The sequence below is a fragment of the Hibiscus syriacus genome, unplaced genomic scaffold (genome assembly GCF_006381635.1).
Source record: "Hibiscus syriacus cultivar Baekdansim isolate YM2019G1 unplaced genomic scaffold, ASM638163v2 tig00014064_pilon, whole genome shotgun sequence".
In the NCBI taxonomy this organism is placed as follows: domain Eukaryota; kingdom Viridiplantae; phylum Streptophyta; class Magnoliopsida; order Malvales; family Malvaceae; genus Hibiscus; species Hibiscus syriacus.
Genome location: NW_024062313.1, coordinates 26,240 through 45,092, shown reverse-complemented (window position 1 = coordinate 45,092; position 18,853 = coordinate 26,240). Strand labels below are relative to the sequence as shown.

General features: G+C 31.7%; 1 protein-coding gene across 1 annotated transcript; it reads left to right on the top strand.

The window, feature by feature from the left end:
* Positions 1 to 8,341: 8,341 nt before the first annotated feature.
* On the top strand, positions 8,342 to 11,285 carry LOC120206822 (probable WRKY transcription factor 13). The gene is made up of 4 exons (XM_039206400.1): positions 8,342 to 8,664; positions 8,989 to 9,210; positions 9,893 to 10,069; positions 11,261 to 11,285. The coding sequence occupies exons 1-3, from the start codon at positions 8,357 to 8,359 to the stop codon at positions 10,065 to 10,067; spliced, it is 705 nt and encodes a 234-aa protein (XP_039062331.1). The 5' UTR covers positions 8,342 to 8,356; the 3' UTR covers positions 10,068 to 10,069; positions 11,261 to 11,285.
* The last annotated feature ends 7,568 nt before the right edge of the window (positions 11,286 to 18,853 follow it).

Genomic DNA, 18,853 nt, shown 5'->3' with positions numbered 1-18,853 from the left:
ATACCAATTGATTCTATAAGCTGAAATGTCGTAAGTTCGACGGATTGGATTTCAAGGGTTGGTGGGTTAAGATGGAGCAGTTCTTCGAGGCGGAACAGGGCCGGTAACATTCGAGATCCGAATGGTCATGCTTTAATCGAAAGGTAGGCTCTCGAATTTCATAAACTCGACTAGAAAATTTTCAAATAAAAGTTGAAGTCAACTAGATTACCTTGGAATTCTTTTATTCCATTCGATCGAATACTCACCCTTAAACTCTCTTCCATTAACCGTAGAATTGCACAAACGGAAAATGCTTCAATTTGCACAAACGGAACTAAACTATTAAACTATCTTCGATCAACTTTAACTTCAGGTCATTAAAATATTCCCATGCTTCATATATACTCTCATGATCATATTCCATGAAACCAATGATTTCATTTCGATGTCTGAAACTCTTAGCAGGTGAGAAGTATCTAGACAAATTAATTTATAAAATTTTAGGAATGTGAAATATATTTAAAAATTATAAAAAAATTTAAAATTTATAAAATGGAAAGAGAAAAAAAAGACTGGAATTTGAGGAAAATCACTCTTTCTAATGGAGCTAGTGCCGACACTTCCCTGGGACACGTGAAACTCGGAAGGCTGTTTGTATACTGACTGTTCATCATTATATTACTGTACAAATGTTCCATTTCCCACTGTAACCCTATCACAAGTTTTTCATTCTTTCTTGGGTAAACTATATGTTTAGTACCCAACAATCACTTTTATTCAGTTTTAGTTATCTACTTTTTTTTAATCATACTTACAATTTAGTTTTGATTTCATTTTGGTCAACAGCCGTTAAAATTTTTTTTAAAACATCACATCAATGGTTTTTGTTAGTTTTTTAATAGTGTGTGATCAAAATGAAACTAAATAATATTAGGTATAATTTTGAGAAAAAATAGTTCGAGTGTTTAAAAATGGAACAAAAGTGATTATTGTGGTACTAAATGTTTAATTTATCCTTCTTTTTTTATTACTATTACTTTTTAGAAAAAAAATATATAAATATGAATCTTGCTTGTCACGTATGAGTGTGGTCTAGGGTGATCTAAAATTTTTATGTTAATTATTCATTTTACTGATAGATGGTAGTGTTAACCCTGAAATTTCGTTCATACTTACTCCATGTGTTATCCACATCATTTTCTTTTTCTTTCTTTCTTTTTTATTTCATTTTCTTCTTCCAAAAATGCAAGTTTTACAATTTCATATGCATGTCACATTGACATCGCTATTACCATTTTCTATCATATTCTCTAATAATTTAAGATTTCGACAAATCTGTCTCATTGTCTTTTATCACTTTATCAATTTAGATTTTACTTAAAATCACTTTAAAACTTATAAAAACTCAAAACTCATAAAATTCTAACCTACTCTAATCTATAATATCCACCATCCAATCATCATGGAATCAAGATATACAATTTGTTTCTTCCTTTTTCACCTTCCAATCGTTGGTTTGAAAGAAGACGAAAGAAGATTCAAAATTAGATTTTTCATTAAAAAAAGTAAAGAAAATTTTCAGTTCATTTCATAATTTTTAAAATAAAAAATGTTCAGTCATAATGCCATTTAGTATTTAATGATAGAATGATCAAAATAAGAACAAATCAAAGATTTAATGAGTAAATTAAAAAATTTAAATTTTAATAATCAAAATAGGAGTGAGGAATAAGATGGGTGGTAAAAATTGTAATTTAGCCATCCTTACTCAGAAAGAGATAATTTTCGGTCTGTCTCATGTGAGAGGATTTAGATCAATTGACATGTTTATTGCATTTGTTATATGAAATTAAGTGAATAATATGTCCTATCAGAGAATTGGTGTTGAGGGTTAAGAAGTTGTTTATATTTGATATGAATATTTGAAGGAGCAATAAATGAAACAAAAATGCATGGGAAGGTGAAGTGATGTGAAAGACAGGTTATCCCTGGCTAAGGTATGGCGTGGGAGAGGCATCTGCCATATCTGATCAAGAAGAGGAGACAGCTAAATTGTGGGAGGGAGCGTGGTGTAATCATTCTATGGAATTGGATCTCTTTTCATCATATATACACAAATCTCTTGTTGTGACCTTAGGAGTATCAATAGGTAAAGCAAAAAGTGAAGGGATCATACATACTCTTGCCTTTATGTCCCACTCAAAATGCCTGTTATCCATACACCACTCGCATTCCAAAACTAACTTACCATTGGATTTTACCACGATTATCTTCGTTTTTACCTTGAATAACTAATTTCATGAATGTTTTGAAAGAAATCATTTCTTAAAAAATAATTATATTTATCATTTGTATAGGTGACCTCCCTTTGAGAATATTATGCTAAAGTGCAATATAATATTTCCAATATTTACTAAAGTGCAATATAATATATTTTCTCTCTTTCAACAAAGATCTTGAGATCTTCTATCAATTAGACACAGGCAAATCTAGGGAGGGCTGGCAGAGGTTATGGCTCCTAGTAGGTTAAACGCATAATTTTATGTTATAAAACAAATTTATAAAATTTTAAATGAATAAAAACAAATTATGTATAGAAAATAAAAAAAAATATTTTATACACAACCCTTTTTATGAATTGAAAAATTATATATTAATATTTAGTAAAAAATTATAATAACTTTAAACTCGTTTCTGCTATGAATTATACACACACTCTCTTTTGTTGTTGAAAATTTTCTACATAGTAAAAATTTATCAAACCCACCTTAATTTTGTTTTAATAAAAATTAAGTCATACAAAATTTTGTTTTAATAAAAAAAGATTTTTTTAATTATTTATCAAACCCACCTTAATTTTGTTTTAATAAAAATTAAGTCATACAAAATTTTGTTTTAATAAAAAAAAGATTTTTTAATTATTTATCAAACCCACCTTAATTTTGGGTATTTTCTCAATATAGTTAATATTCTTGTAACATCTCAGTTTAATGTTGAGTAAAATATAAACCAAACTATGAGGATACCCTACTTAGTGATTGGAGATTCCAAAAATTAGATTCAAACGAATCATAGAATAATTTAATGACATAAACATAAATAAATTAAAAAAAAAATCCCTCCCTATGACGGCAGTCCATGTATCCTTTAACAATAAAGGTGGTTAGATATATGTATACTCTTAATCATGGACAAAGCTACTTAAGTATACAGTGGACCTGTTGTTATTCTCTAATTTTTGGTATATTGACATTTTAGGTCCAGTTTAGTTTAGATATTAGTCAAATAAGACTCTTGTCCTTCTCAATTTTTAAATTTAAATACTTAATAGATTCTTATTCTTTTGATATAAACCAATTTTGTCATAGCAACATTTGATCTTATCTCCATCTATGCTCTAACGATATCTATTACTCGTTTGAGTGGGACGTAGGGTTGCATAAACATACTTGATAAAAGTGCAAAGGTGAGGTTGTTTCTTATGAGAATTAAAGTTTATTTCTTAGAGTATTCATTATAACTATGCCTATAACATGCTAGCTTACAATGGAGGATGTAAAAATTTAAAAATAGAGTCTAACATTTTAATATTTTATTTTTTTTTAAATTTGAATTTGAGTAATTTTATACGAAAAAATAAAACCAGGTATTGAAAAAGAGCTACGAGTAGTAAGGAAATAGAAAAAACAAGTGAAGTAATGGCCACCTAAATTTAGAGACAAAATGAAATGATGGCGTTTGCCACCCACCCCTTTCCCCCCGAATTCAGGGGCCATAGCCTCCCATATTATTATAATATTTACATTATTTCAACTTCAATTCTAAATCTTTGCAAAAGACCCCCCAAAAGGGCTCACGCCATATCATATATAATATTGTTCACTTTTACGTACTAGTGTGACATCATGTCTACGTTACCCCTACATCACCTTGTATCGCCAAAATAAAGAGGGGAAATTGAATTAGCATTGCTTTTTCTGGATTTTTAAAAAAATATAAATTATTCGTATGACCACTTAATTATTTCTTCTTTTTATTTTAATCATTGATTTTAAAATTTTATCAATTATATCATTTAATTATTTGAGTGTGCCAATCAAAACCACATGCCGTTGACATTAACGGAAAAAATTATTTCTTCTTTACCCACGCTGTTTTGTTCAACAATAAACCTCCCTGTAAAGATCGGATTTATGCAATTCAGGACCTATTTTGCTGCTCGAATGGAATTAATGTGTTTGCCTAGCTTTGCTTGTGTATGTGTTGCCTGGTGGAGTGCAGTCTATTGTGGAGTATCTGATGTGATTCATTTAACTATTTAAGTATGTCGATCAAAACTATATATCGTTAACATTAATGAAGAAAGTGACAATTCAATTAAAAATTTTAATAATTATATATTTGGTCCCTATTACTTGTAACAATTCATGTAAGAAGGTTGTTCACAAGGTAAAAAGTATACCCTAAAGAAAATCAACCAAAAATGAATTAACAAGCATTCTAATTATTGTTTTCTTTTGCACGGTATAAGATATATCATAATAGTCTCCTTTTGCTCATAAAAAATTTAATAAAAACTACTACCTTAGGCTATATCATGTCTATGATTCTTTACCGTCCTATGCCTACTGTACACACATTATTTTCCAATAAATGAGAGCTGATATTTTACCAAAGATTTACCCATCAAAAGTACCACGTTAATAAAGTTGTTGAATAATAGAGTGATAATTAATTCAAATTGTTGGGTAATTAATATTTTGCTGCAACGGTCCACAAATGATGTTTTACTTATTAAAAAATTAAGAATTAGAAAATTATATATGATATTTTTTTTTGATTTGATCTGATTTAATTTAATTAGATTCTTTTTTTATAAATTTAAGTTTTAAATTGTTTTTTAAGTTAGGTTAGATTGAGTTTATATTTGGAGAGAATCCATCCTATTTCATCCCGAAATAATTATGAAAAATATTTTTTTTATTTGTATATTATTTGTTAGCTTTGAAAAATATATTAAAAACAACTTAAAAGGTATTAAAATTATGATATTAAATTAAAATTTACTTTAATTTGTTGATTGAGATTAATTTGATTAACATCATTATCGGTATATATACAAGAGAACATGAAATTGAACATACATACACATACAATATCTTACGAATTATAGGTGGGGAGGAGTTTGAGTAGTATAGGCATTATACAAAAAATTGCTTTAACTTTATGGTAAGTTACACATGTGGTCAGTTTTTATATTTAATTCATCTTATTTTGATCATCGATTTTGAAAAAATTATGTTCTCGTCATTTTGTTTTCGGTTAATCTTATTTTGGTTGCTGAATCATTGACTCGTGTTATTTTGATGACGTGTCATGTAATAAAAATAGTTAATTTTAGTTTATCCTAAACTTTAGTTTGATCCCTGAACTTTAAATAAAATATGAATTTAACCTTTAGACCTTCAATAAAAATATCAATTTGAACATTGAATTCGACTAAAGTCCCGTGTAGTCGATTGCAACTTACCATTGTTGTCGATTGTCACTCACTATCGACCTTTCATTGATGATTGTTAGATGCCAAAGTTTCTATTTCAATCATTTTCCCCCTCACAAATTGGTATTTATTTTATCAAAAAATGCTCTCAATTCCACAAAGCTACCTCAACCTTTTGAATTCCTTTCAAAAGAAACCACATTAATATTCCTTTAAACACAAATCATATTAATATTCCTTTAAAACAAGGGCATAAAAATATTAATCTATATCATAATCATATCTCTAAGCCGAAAGAATGATTATAAGTAGATTTATGGTGTTTGGTAGGACTGCAAACGAACCGAACGCACACGAACAGAGGTATGTTCATGTTCGTTCATTTAATAAATAAATGAACATAAACGAACAAATTTTTTTTTGTTCATGTTCGTTCATTAAGGAATATAGCTTGTTCATGTTCGTTCATTTAAATAAATAAACGAACACGGACGAACGAACATAAACGAACAACACAAACACAAAAAAAACTTATTCGAACACAACAAACAAATGTAAAAAAAAAGAAGTAAACAACAAGAATAAGAACTTAAAATTCATTAATATAAGTTGCAACTTTAGAATTAATCTGTTCAAATACGACAAAAACATACATAAATCATAAATAAGCTATATGAACATAATAAAGTCTTAAAGTTAATTTTTTCAACAAAACAATCTTCTTGAAATCCAAACAACTTCAATAATCTCCGTAACATATTCAACTTGCCCTCTGTTCGAACATAAATGAACGAACATAAACGAACATATAATCGAACGTTCACGAACGTAAATGAACGAGCGAGCCATTTGTTAATGTTCGTTCATTTAATTAAACGAACGCAAAATCTTGTTCATGTTCATTCATTTAATAAATAAACGAACTTCCCGCCGCACGGTTCATGAACAGTTCGCTGAACGTTCAGTTCATTTATAAGCATAGTGTTTGGGACATTTCCTGATAAATGGACATTAGATTTTCCGGGGGGGGGGAATTTAGAAATTTTGAGGTTTAAAAATCATCGATGGAAAAATTATGTTGAATTAATTTAAGTTAAAATAATATTTTTGATTAAAATTTTAAATAGAATATAAAATAAATAAAAGTATTTTTAATCTTAAATTGAATCAAAACATAATTTTATTTTTATAATATCAAATAAATTTTAAATCAAATAAAAATCCACCCAACCCACTGCGTTGTCATCCTGACAATAATGCATAATGGTATTGTTTATTTTTTTACAATTATTATGATGTTAAATTGAAGGGATAATGATAACAACATAAAGGGGTGGTTTTGGAATTTGAGAAATGGTGGGTAAAGGTGGGGTTAGATTATGTTTGTTTTTAGGAGAAGTGTATATAAAAAGTGAAATATCAAAAGGTTAAAAGCTTTTTTTTCTTTCTCTGATGAAAAAGTCAAATAGGCCCAATCATAATGATATCTTCACCGCTGATTGCAGAGACGATAGATTTGCACCCAAAGATTCATCATCATTGCCTACATTATATTCTTCTCTTTTCTATTTCTTTTATTTTTTCTAAATTATCCGCAAAATAAATTAACATTATAAAATTTGAATATTTTAATTATATGTATTATTATATATTAATATATTCTTTTAATAATTTAAAATGATTACAAAGTTATATTAGTTTAGAATTTTTTTCAATCAATTGGTAATATACACTCTACAGACACAACTATTTAAATTTACAATCTATTAAAAAATAACGATCTATTTTATCACTTAAACTTCCGGACGAGTTCATGTACTCGTATGTTTTATTTTTCTTGGATGACAAAGGAGTGCATGGATTTTCCATGCAATTTAGCAAAGGGGAGCAGCTTACAAATTTAACCTAATTGTCGTCTATTGTTGACCTCCGTAAAACAGGAAATTTCCACTAACAAATGAGACATTAAATTTGCACGCTTTTGAGGTCAAAAAGTAACACGTGTTGCACTACTTAATATTGAACTCACATTGTCCAAACTCTAAACACCAATTTCTTTTATTTAAAAATAAGTTTGAGTCAATAATCTCTGCCGTAAGTAATTAAAAATTCTCATTTGATTTTTTTTTTGAGATTGTAGGTTCAATACTCATTAAAAGTATAATTTCTTTTTTTTCCTAAATAAAATTATTTTTTTGAATAATTCATGTAATTTTAGTAGGATTAGTAATTGATGCATGATCGAATGCGTTATCTTTAATTAGATAAAGTTATGTTAAAATTTATTTTTATGAAGTGTCGTGATCTGATTTATTATTTTTGTTTTATACATAAAGATTTTTTAAAAATAATTAATTTTTGTTTACGTTGGGTTGAATCTTTAAGTCTAAAAATTAAATCAATTAAGATATCAAATTAAAAAATGATTTAATTAAGTAATTTGATCGAAATTTTCTTTCTAAAATATTATTATCATTTGACACATTATAATTCTTCCACGTGAAATTTATATATTTTTTAAAAAGAATATAGAAATTTTTTTGAACTTCTACCCTAAGAATAATAATAAATCCCAAGAATAAAAAGCTAACTAGATTTGTGGTTGGTCACATTAAAGGTATCTGGTTAGTAGTTTCATTTCCTAAGAATAATAATAAATCCTTGTATATATATATATATATATATATATATAAATTCTGATTGTCCATCTACCCTAGAAGTTTGAGAGAGACCACCCTTCCTCCAGTTCTTTTAATCTAGACTGTTTCTATTTGTGTTGGATCATTTAAAATCCCCGGCTCTACCAAAATTTATTCTCCTATTACAAGAATTCAAACCCTAAATAAAATCAGTTTCTCGTCAGCTTCAACTAAGATGTCTTCTACCTCAGAAGCCATGCTAAACCAGGGCTTGTTTGAGGAACAAGAGATGCCTACTCAGATGGGCTTCTTTACTACTTTTCCTCAAAACTTGACTTCATCTCCTCCATTAATGGCTTCCCATCAATCTCTCAAAGCCTTCAATATCACAGCTGCTGCTGCTGATGCACTTCCTAATTCTGCTGCTAATCTATCTGAAACCCTAATATCATCTCTCACCTCTCAAAAGCATAGGCAGCACCTTGCTTCTGACTTTGGAGGACCCCAACACCTTTCCTTGCAGAGATCCAAGGCAAATTTCTGGTAAGATGTTGCTTCTTTTTAATAGCATCGGATAATTATAAGAAAATATATTTTTAAAATTTTTCTTAACCGATAATAGTTATTCGAATCCAGATCTTTAAAGAGAACAACACTCTTTTTTTACTACTAGATCGTTAAATGGATTAAGAAACTGCTCTTTTACATGAACAATCATGCACATATTACCCAGTATTGCTTTTTTTTCCTTTTCTTCCTTTGCATGTAAAATGAAATAGTGAATATCTACCAACTCATGACAGATTAAATTTTCTCTTTTTGTATCTTGGTAAATGATGTACGGGTTTGTTTTGATAATGGTTTTAGGGCATGGGGAGAGGTAAACGAGCGTTTGGGAAGCAAGAAAATGGGTGATGATCATGATCACCTAGGCGTTTCAGCCATGAAAATGAAAAGGATAAAAGCGAGAAGGAAGGTTAGGGAACCTAGGTTTTGCTTCAAGACCATGAGCGATGTGGATGTACTGGATGATGGATACAAGTGGAGGAAGTACGGCCAGAAAGTGGTGAAGAACACCCAGCATCCCAGGTAATATTATATTAATCACACACATTCAAAAAAACTTGAAAAAAATTCTCTTTTTGTTTTTATGCTTTTTAACAATAATACAAAATCTTCATGAAAAGTTACCAATATTCACATCAAGTTTTTAGGCATAGTTGTACCTCATACACATGCCATGTTTTCTTTCCCTTCCTTTTCCTGTCTTGTAATTATACTTGTTATGATGATTTTTGAGGCTTTACAGGCCTGATACTGCATGAGATCTGAAAGGGTAATTATGAGGATATTAATCATGAAAATTACAATCAATAAAATTTTAAGGACTAAAAAGCATAAATTATTGTCTTCAAAAGATACAAAAATCACAATGTGAAGATGAAAAAGGGAAAATAAAGCATACAACAATTGATCAATTATACTGCACCATAAAAAGGAAGGTACAGCATCTTTAAGTATGACAACAGTTAGGAATATGAATATATATACTGCAGCAAAATGGCATTGCCAGAATATCATGCCTTGTACAGGTAGAATAAAGGTTCACTATTTATTTGAATATGCATTCAGAGATGGACGGGATGTTGGGATATGATTGTACCCCTAGAAATTTCACATTAAATCTTTTAAACTCTCTCATATATTAAATTTTACGTTTTGAAGTGTGGAATTAGAACTGATATATGTATACATGGTAATGTAAATGCAGGAGCTACTATCGGTGTACCCAAGATAATTGTCGGGTGAAGAAGCGAGTGGAGAGATTAGCAGAGGATCCACGGATGGTAATTACGACATACGAAGGCCGACACGTACATTCTCCGTCACACGATCTCGACGACTCCCCGCCTCCTAATTCTCAACTTAACAATTTCTTCTGGTAGTCTCGATATATCCATCTACTTATCTATCCAAGCCTTTTAACAGCCATCTATCCATCCATCACATATATATAAATAATATGTTTGAAAATATTCTTCAATCTGAATCGACTTTTTCATATAGTTTTGAGAAACATTCAAAATAAACTTTTTTTCTAGATCGTGCTTCTTTCTACCATCTTCTTGCTCTTCTTATATGTATGATCTATGCTACTATAAAAGAGAACAATAATTTTATTTTATTTTTCTGTAAATTTTGTTGAATATATAATGTTGCATGCCTAAGTTTCACTAGTTTTGTTAAGCTTATATGAAAACAACAAGATTTATGTTTTATTTTTACTTATTGGTTTTTTGTGAATCGGATGAGATGGTTTTGTTGATCACCTGTAGAAGCAACGTGGTATTGGGCTTATAAATGGTTAAGTTGGGTTAAATGCTCACTCAGGGTGTAAAATTTACCTTTAATTCCTACTTTAAAAGAGAATAAAATTCCAACACTTAGTCGGTCGGGATGAGACACTAGATTCTTTAAGTTAGGTCAGAGGTTCGAATACTGACATTTGCGAATGAAGCAAACTAGATCAGGAGGACCGTCCCTATAGTAACTCTACAAAATCTAATTTGAATTAGTGATCAAATATTTGTGATTAATTAAAAAAGCAGTAAAGTTATAACCGGAAAACAATGAGTGAAAGGTAATATTTTTCTCTGATAAATTAATAAATATAATTAATTCTAAATAAGTATGCATCTCCCTTGGACCTAATGCAGAACTAAAATGAATCAATTATATGTATGATCATTGAATTCATCATTCAATTCTCACAAATGAGTATTAATCACTACATTCGAAATGTTTATAATATAATGTAATGTACACTTGCTGAGGGTGGACCCTTTCCTTTTTCTTGCAAAAATAAATAAATAAATAAATGTAAAACCGAGCATTCGAATCATGGGCTTGTATGTCAATTGAGTCACAAAAATATCTTACCTTAACAATTATATATATATAATATTTAATTAATCTCTAGTATCCGATCTATTGACCGAATAATTCAGATCGGGTATTGCAGAAGCAAGGGCAATCATCCTAACTCAGTTTGCTCCATTCGCAAACGTCAATATTCAAACCTCTGACATTGCTTAAGGGACCTAGTGCCTCATCCCATTAGACCAACTGGTTGTTGGTTATATATATATATATATATATTTAATCATAAGTTAGGAGTATAATTGTTTATTGTTAAAGGATTGAGAGTGTTTGAACGGATGTTACCTTATATTTACATCAGATTTATAAAAATAATTAAATAAATCTATTTTTGCATGTTGAGTTAAAGTAATTTTACCATCTACTTCACATGTTGCACTAAACATATTAATCAAGTTAAAAACATATTCAAATGTGAACATCTAATATTTCTTGACCTGAAGATTACCAATTTGATTAAATTTCTTTTCATTTTCAAGCTTATTAAATACCAACAAATTGTTATAAAAAATTATGATAGAGGAAGCACCTTGAGGATCAATTCGAAATGATTCAAACATTTAACGTTTCGATTCAATAAAGTTGAAGAAGAATTTGAGTCCTTGAAACCATAAAATAAGATAGAACAATTACGAATAACCAATAACTAAATTCCATTTTTATATATATAAAAAATAAATTCCAATAATAAAAAACTAAGTTGGGTCTTTGTAAAATCTGATTTAGATTAATCGATTAATAGATCATATGACATTGATTAATTAAAAAAAAACCAACAATGAAAAATAAATAATTTGAAAAAAAAGAATGGAAGCGAAAAAAAGATAGAAGAAGAATAATACTCTAATTAATGTTCGATTTCGAAATCTTTATAAATAATAATACTTCATTTAATCATTAAATTCACTTAGACAATTATGATTAAATTTTCTTAACAGTATTAATGCACTCGTTATTTCTTTTATAGATTGTATTTGTATCTTGGTCCCTCCAAAATAATTATGATTCATCAAACTTGGTAGGATAACAAGTGTTGATGCCTGATGTGTTTGCACTTTTGTTTTGAAAAGAATTTTGGCTTCTTGCTTTTGTTTTACTAGCTGACTTAAATGTTCGACTCAAATTCACTGTTCATCGTCTCAGAACGCGATTTGCTTTAGCTAAAGTCTAACCATGTCACATGCGTACAACTGCACCTTACATTAGGGATAATAACAAGTCAGATTAGATTGAATTTTCGATCAATCCAATTCAATTCAAAAAGCATACTTTTCCCAATCAAATCCGATTTAGTTTGAGTATAAAGAAATTCCATTCGTTCTGAAATCCCTATCCAAAATTTAAGAGAAAAACTTGCATTCAATCCGAACATAGATATAAAGTTATTTTTTTGTTTTTATTCGACAAAATACGGACCTAATTGAAAAAAAAAATTATAAAGTGATATTATATCAATTATCTTTAAATATATTGAAGAAAATTATACTATTATTCTAGATCAAGCTGAAGATTTTTCACTCTTACCTGAACCTAATTTGATCTTACTCTTAATGTAACCAGACCCGAACCCGATTTTTTTCTTTTGAAAAAAATCAACCCTCCTAAAATAAAAGAGGCCTATAACAAATTTCCAGTTTGAAGAATTTAATTTCTTCGATTCGAGGACCGCTATGAGGAGACAAGAAGCTATGTTAGAAACGGCACCCGTATCTTTGTCCTTCATATATACCTAACCTAACATATGTCAATATCTACTAAGATGCTTTTAATCGTTCCAATTTGTTAGACCAAATATCTAATCTAGTGCACGAACCAAACGACCTGAATGATTAAAGAATTGTAATTATTCATTGAAGTTTCAAATTCAAGCACTGTGTATGTCGAGAATATATGTGTTCAATGTTAAATGATTGAAAGTCTTTGAACATATACTGTATTGTACTCATCTCATATTAAAAAAAACAAATCTGGTAAAAAACCGAAACTTAAAATATTTGTTGCATTTCTCATACGCTTTGAGGGAAAGCCAAGACACTAGGTGGGGCTATCTTAATTATAGGACAAAATGGACAAATTTGAAACTACATATATATAGATATACAGACACGTTATATTTATAGAGAATATAAATATGCATAAAACAAATTATGGTAATTTTTTGTGTGAAGATGGTTTTGAAACTTTTTTGAGTACTGAATACTGATACAAGTAAAATTAAAGGCGGCCTCCATGTATTTGCCTGTCTCCAAAACTGTAATTGGCAGGTTCTTTAAGCAAATTACGGACCGAACCAAAAAAGAATGTGAACAACAAATAACAATTATCTTACAATTACGTCGTTGTGATTGAGACGGAGACAATTTTCCTAAATAAATATGTATTCACTGCAGCATACATGACGCAAAAAGAAATAAAAATCCCACATTGAAAGATGTCCTCGGCCACCGATTGTGAATGAAAGGCGTTGCTCTTCAATCAACCTTTAAGCCTCGCTTCATACTCATGTGGTTGCTGCAACACTTAATCCAAGTTAATTAACTAACAGAAGTACTCCAAAACACTAAGACACCCAACATAACACACAAATAGTAAACATGCGTTACTGCCAAGAGAAATTAGAACAAGGTCCATTCAAACTTCAGTCGGGATCAAGGAGACCATAAAAGCAGAAAGTACTAGACTGGAAAACAAATGCTGAATATTTATTAGAGAAAATCACCTCAGTGACCAAAAATGCCTTATAATATACGATTTTAACTAACTTTTTTTGGATTTGCCAAAATGACCAACAAAATCGCAACGCGATCCCCAGAATCGCAAATCAGTTTCCAAAATCGCAACGCGATTCCTGAAAATCGCAATGCGATAGTACAAATTCGCATTGCGATTTTCCAGAATCGCAACGCGAACACATAAATCGCAAACGCGAATATGAAAATCGCAACGCGAACACATAAATCGCAACGCGTATCCGTAAACCGCAATGCGTATCCGTATATCGCAACGCGTATCCGTAAATCGCAACGATAATCCGTAAATCGCAACGATAATCTGTAAATCGCAACGATAATCCGTAAATCGTAACGAGAATCTGTAAATCACAACACTGAAATTTTGGGTATATAACTACGCAACAGCAGCAAATCATAAACTAAATCCCTAAATCGCAACTCATTCCATCTCCATCTATCACTCTCTCCGGCGACATCCGTTCCTATATCCAACGACATCCTTCCCAATCCGGCAACAGGTTTTAGTTTCGCAGCTCGTCTGTTTAGTAAATTAATTTACAACCATGAAATCATCTAATGTTGATCATGTTTGGATAGATTTGTGTTTTGGAGGGTCATGGGATAATGTTCATGGTGTTTTACAATATATGCCTTTACCCATGAATCTTCAACTAAAATTGTCTTTACAAAAGTTAACTTATGAAACTCTAATGCTACGTGTTTTAAATAAATTGAATTTAGAGCCCCTAAGTGGATTTAGGCTATCTTATCAGAGAAATTGTAAAGTTTATTTGTTAACCGATAATGAAGATGTTGAACGATTCATTGCTTACATTAGTGTTTCACAAGATGATGTTACATTGTATGTTGTTGAACCTAGAAGTAGTATTGTTGGGTCAGTAGCGGGTAGTAATCAACTAAGTTTTTCTCAAAACCCACAACCTTTCTCTAATCCAAATCCCAATCAACTTTCAGCACCAAATTCCGGTTTTCGTATTGACCAGTTACACGATGATGAGCCAACAGAAAAAATTGTGAGTACTAGTCAGTATTCGAAATTTGGTCTTGGTTAATATCCGGACTTTGATATTGGTCAATACACGGATTTTGATGATGTTTCAGAAGAAGAAACAGACCCTGCGTGTAATGATTTTGATATTGGTCAATACCCGAATTTTGATGATGAAACAGCCGTTGCCGAAGAATGTATTGTTGATGATAATGAGGAGGAAGTTACGACTGTGAATGAACATGTTGAACATCCATTCTGTAATTCATATAATCCTGAAGAAGAAAAAAAGAAGAAAAAGTCCCCGAAGAAAAGAAAATGCCACGGGCGTATAACTGGAATATGCCAGAATTACTTCAGATACCGGAAGAAGAGTTGGTAAAGAAAGCAGTTGATTGTTACAGAAAAGTTATTCGTATCAAGAAAGATGATTGTTTTGATACAAAGGAAGACTTGAAGATAGCTTTGTATATGAAATGTGTGGAAGATGGCTATCAACTAAAAGTTAACAAATCAAGCAAAGATCGTTTCGAAACAAGGTGTATGATTGACAAAAACTGTACGTGGCGTATGATTGCAAAGAGAATAAAAGATTGCGAAATGTTTCAAGTTAGGAATTTTATTGATAAACATACATGTTCAAGAACCCAAGTTTTTCCTCACCATAGACAGGCAAACAAAAAGGTGTTGGGTAGTTTTCTGGCTGAGTTAATGTTTTTGAATGGCAGGGTATATCGGGGACATGAAATTATGACTGACATGAATGCTCGGTTCAAGATTAGTATATCATATTCTCAAGCTTGGAGAGCCAAATGTTATGCCTTGGAATTGTTGAGGGGGTCGCCAGAAGCATCGTTTGCCCAACTGCCGGCTTATTGTCACAATTTAAAGCTGAAAAATCCTGGGTCGGTAACTCATATCAAAACAGATAGAGATTGACACTTTGAGTTGCTGTTTATCGCCATTGGTGCTACGGTTAGTAAATCAATATAATTTTGTTGACTCATTTTTGTTAGTTACATGCATTTCACATTTAAATGATTGTATTTCTTGTGTATATTATTTTGTAGATTCGTTCGTTTATTACTTGCATGCGCCCAGTTATTATAGTTGACGGAGCACATTTGAAAGGTCGATACCTTGGAGTAAACTTATTAGCAGTAGCCATGGATGCTAACAATGGGATATTGCCAATAGCTTACGGGGTTGGCAAATCTGAAACCTCTGATTCATGGACATGGTTTATGGGGCATCTTAGGGATTGCATAGGTCCTATTAGCAATCTGACAATCATATCCGATAGGGCAAACTCAATTGACAACGTTGTTAGAAGGTGTTTCCCATATGCTTTTCATGGACTTTGTGGTGTTCATTTGTATAGAAATCTAAAATCAAGGTCTGCTGGTATAAAAAAGCACAAATGGACATACTGGAAGGCTGTAAAAGCTTATCGGGAAGTGGATTTCAATAAGCATATAAATTGTTTAAGACGTGTTTTGCCTCAGTGTGCTCAAACACTAGAAGATGTCGGGTTTGAAAGATGGTCAAGAGTACATCAACTTGGAGCAAGATATGGTTTCATGACGTCTAATAGTGCAGAATCAATCAACGCTCTAAGTCGTCATTCCCGGAAATTACCCATTACTATGTTAATGGAGTTTTTTCGAGCCTCTATTCAACAGTGGTACTACAAGAAAAGAAACCATGCAGGTATTATTTCTTGAATTCGTAACTTATCATATTTATATTTTACTAAGTATTGTTTATTTAAATTTACAGGAACATTGGAACATCGTGTTACACCATGGACTGAAAAAAAGATAACGAAACGTGTTGTGAAGTCAACGTCATGGAGAGTTGAACCATGTTCAAACACTTTGTTTCAAGTACTGGATAATAACTTAAATGGGCTAGTCGATCTAAATGCAAAGACGTGTAGTTGTATGAAATGGCAAACATCTGGTTATCCGTGTGGCCATGTTATAAAAGTTGCTCTTCATTTAAACCAAGATGATTCAAGCGCATACGCTATGGATTGCTACACTACAGAAGTTTATCGACAGACTTATGCCGAGATTGTCTACCCTATTCCACATCCTTCTGAGTGGGACATACCAGATGACTTACAAACAGTTTTGCCACCAGCCATTGACAGAAGGCTACCTGGCCGACCAAAAAGTCACGATCGTATACCGTCTAAGGGTGAAGAGAAGAAGAGATCGACATGTAGTCGGTGCAAGGAAAGTGGTCATACAAGGTTGACATGTGGATCACCAGTGCCATCAAAATCATCTTTTCCTCTACCAAAATATGGATCCTCATCAAAATCCAAAGCTCATATGGTGTCAAGCAAAAGGCAATCATCTTTAAAATCCCAATCACAATTGGCTTCACCTTTTGGGACTGTTAACTTAGGTGATTTTTAAATGCAAACGTTGTATTATGTAGATTTTATGTGTGAACTTTTAACATTTTCAGTTGAATTAATGACTCAGGCCAACCATTTTGACTTAACAAACTCTTGTTATTCAGTTGTTATCACTTATTAGGCATGCATTTGACTATCGCAACACGGAAATTACAATCGCAACGAGAGAATCACCCCACCAAGACCGATCAAGCAACAAATAGATATCATCGGTGAGCTTGCATATGTCAGTGAAACACCCCTGGCTCCGCTCATGTAGATAAAAATCAACTGCGGTCTTAGCCCAAAGGGTGTTATCCAGAATTGTGTCCGGTAGTTGTTTCCTCTCCACTTCAGATACCGGTATGGTACTGGCCGGTAACTCATACGAGAGCCAACTTGAATCTATCATGTCCGGCACGTCAGAGGGTTTCTCAAGAAGCCTACATATGACGCCATGTGAATCGGGCTCTTGAATGGTGGGAGGGACCTCTTCAATGATGACAGTGGCCTCTTGAACGGTGGGAGGGGACTCTCGAGGAATGATAGGGGGGGCCTCTTCAACGATAGGAGTGGACTCTTGAGGGATGACAGGCGAGTCGGGCTTCTTCTTGCGGTGTCTTCGCACTATTGGGGTGTACGGAGACTTAATAGCACGTGCACGCTGTCTGATGCGTGAACTCCGTCGTGCAAGCATAACCCGACGTAAAGCATCCACTCTATCGGGCCGCTAAATAATTAAATACAAAAATCAGTAAATAAACAGACATGATATTTAAACAGTGAAAACAAAGACAAATATGTTTCAAACTTGCATTGTATTCACCCAAGTCATTATTCTATCATAGTTCACAAAATGCATCAGATAACAAAGAAAAACATGTTTCAAACTAATACCCTGAAGTTAGTATTTGTCTTTGTTTTGTCTATTGGTTGAAGTAATGCAATCCATTCAAGTTTCAATTTGCAGAAGAAGAAATAGTTTACTTTCGCAACACGAAACTTAAAATTGCAACGCGAAATGAGAATCGCAACGAGAAACCAAAATCGCAACGACAGAATCGCAATGCGAAATGAAAATCGCAACGAGAGAATCGCAACGCGAAATGAAAATCGCAATGCGATTTTGGTTTCGCGTTGCGATTTTGTCGTTGCGATTTTGGTTTCGCGTTGCGATTCTCTCGTTGCGATTTTATGTTTCGTGTTGCGAAAGTAAACTATTTCTTCTTCTGCAAATTGAAACTTGAATGGATTGCATTACTTCAACCAATAGACAAAACAAAGACAAATACTGACTTCAGGGTATTAGTTTAGCAGAATTGGCAGCAACCGAACAAATTTACTTTCAACCAAAAGACAAAACAAAGACAAATACTATTTCACAGTGTTAAAGAATACACAGTTTAGCAGAATTGGCAGCAACCGAACAAATTTACTTTCAACCAAAAGACAAAACAAAGATAAATACTATTTCACAGTGTTAAAGAATACACAGTTTAGCAGAATTGGCAGCAACCGAATAAGTTTACTAAGCAATCTAAGTGAAATGGCTAATCTAAGTGAAATTACGAGTAAATTTATCATTAAGTTAAATATGGAAAATCTTAAACTTACCTCGTTGCGTAGAGTAAGAACCTCATTCTG

Bases quoted from the DNA above. Each gene is read 5' to 3' on its own strand.
- LOC120206822 (XM_039206400.1), top strand. From the start codon at position 8,357: ATGTCTTCTACCTCAGAAGCCATGCTAAACCAGGGCTTGTTTGAGGAA. The intron at 8,665-8,988 runs GTAAGATGTTGC...TAATGGTTTTAG, and splicing joins AGATCCAAGGCAAATTTCTG to GGCATGGGGAGAGGTAAACG. The intron at 9,211-9,892 runs GTAATATTATAT...ATGTAAATGCAG, and splicing joins AAGAACACCCAGCATCCCAG to GAGCTACTATCGGTGTACCC.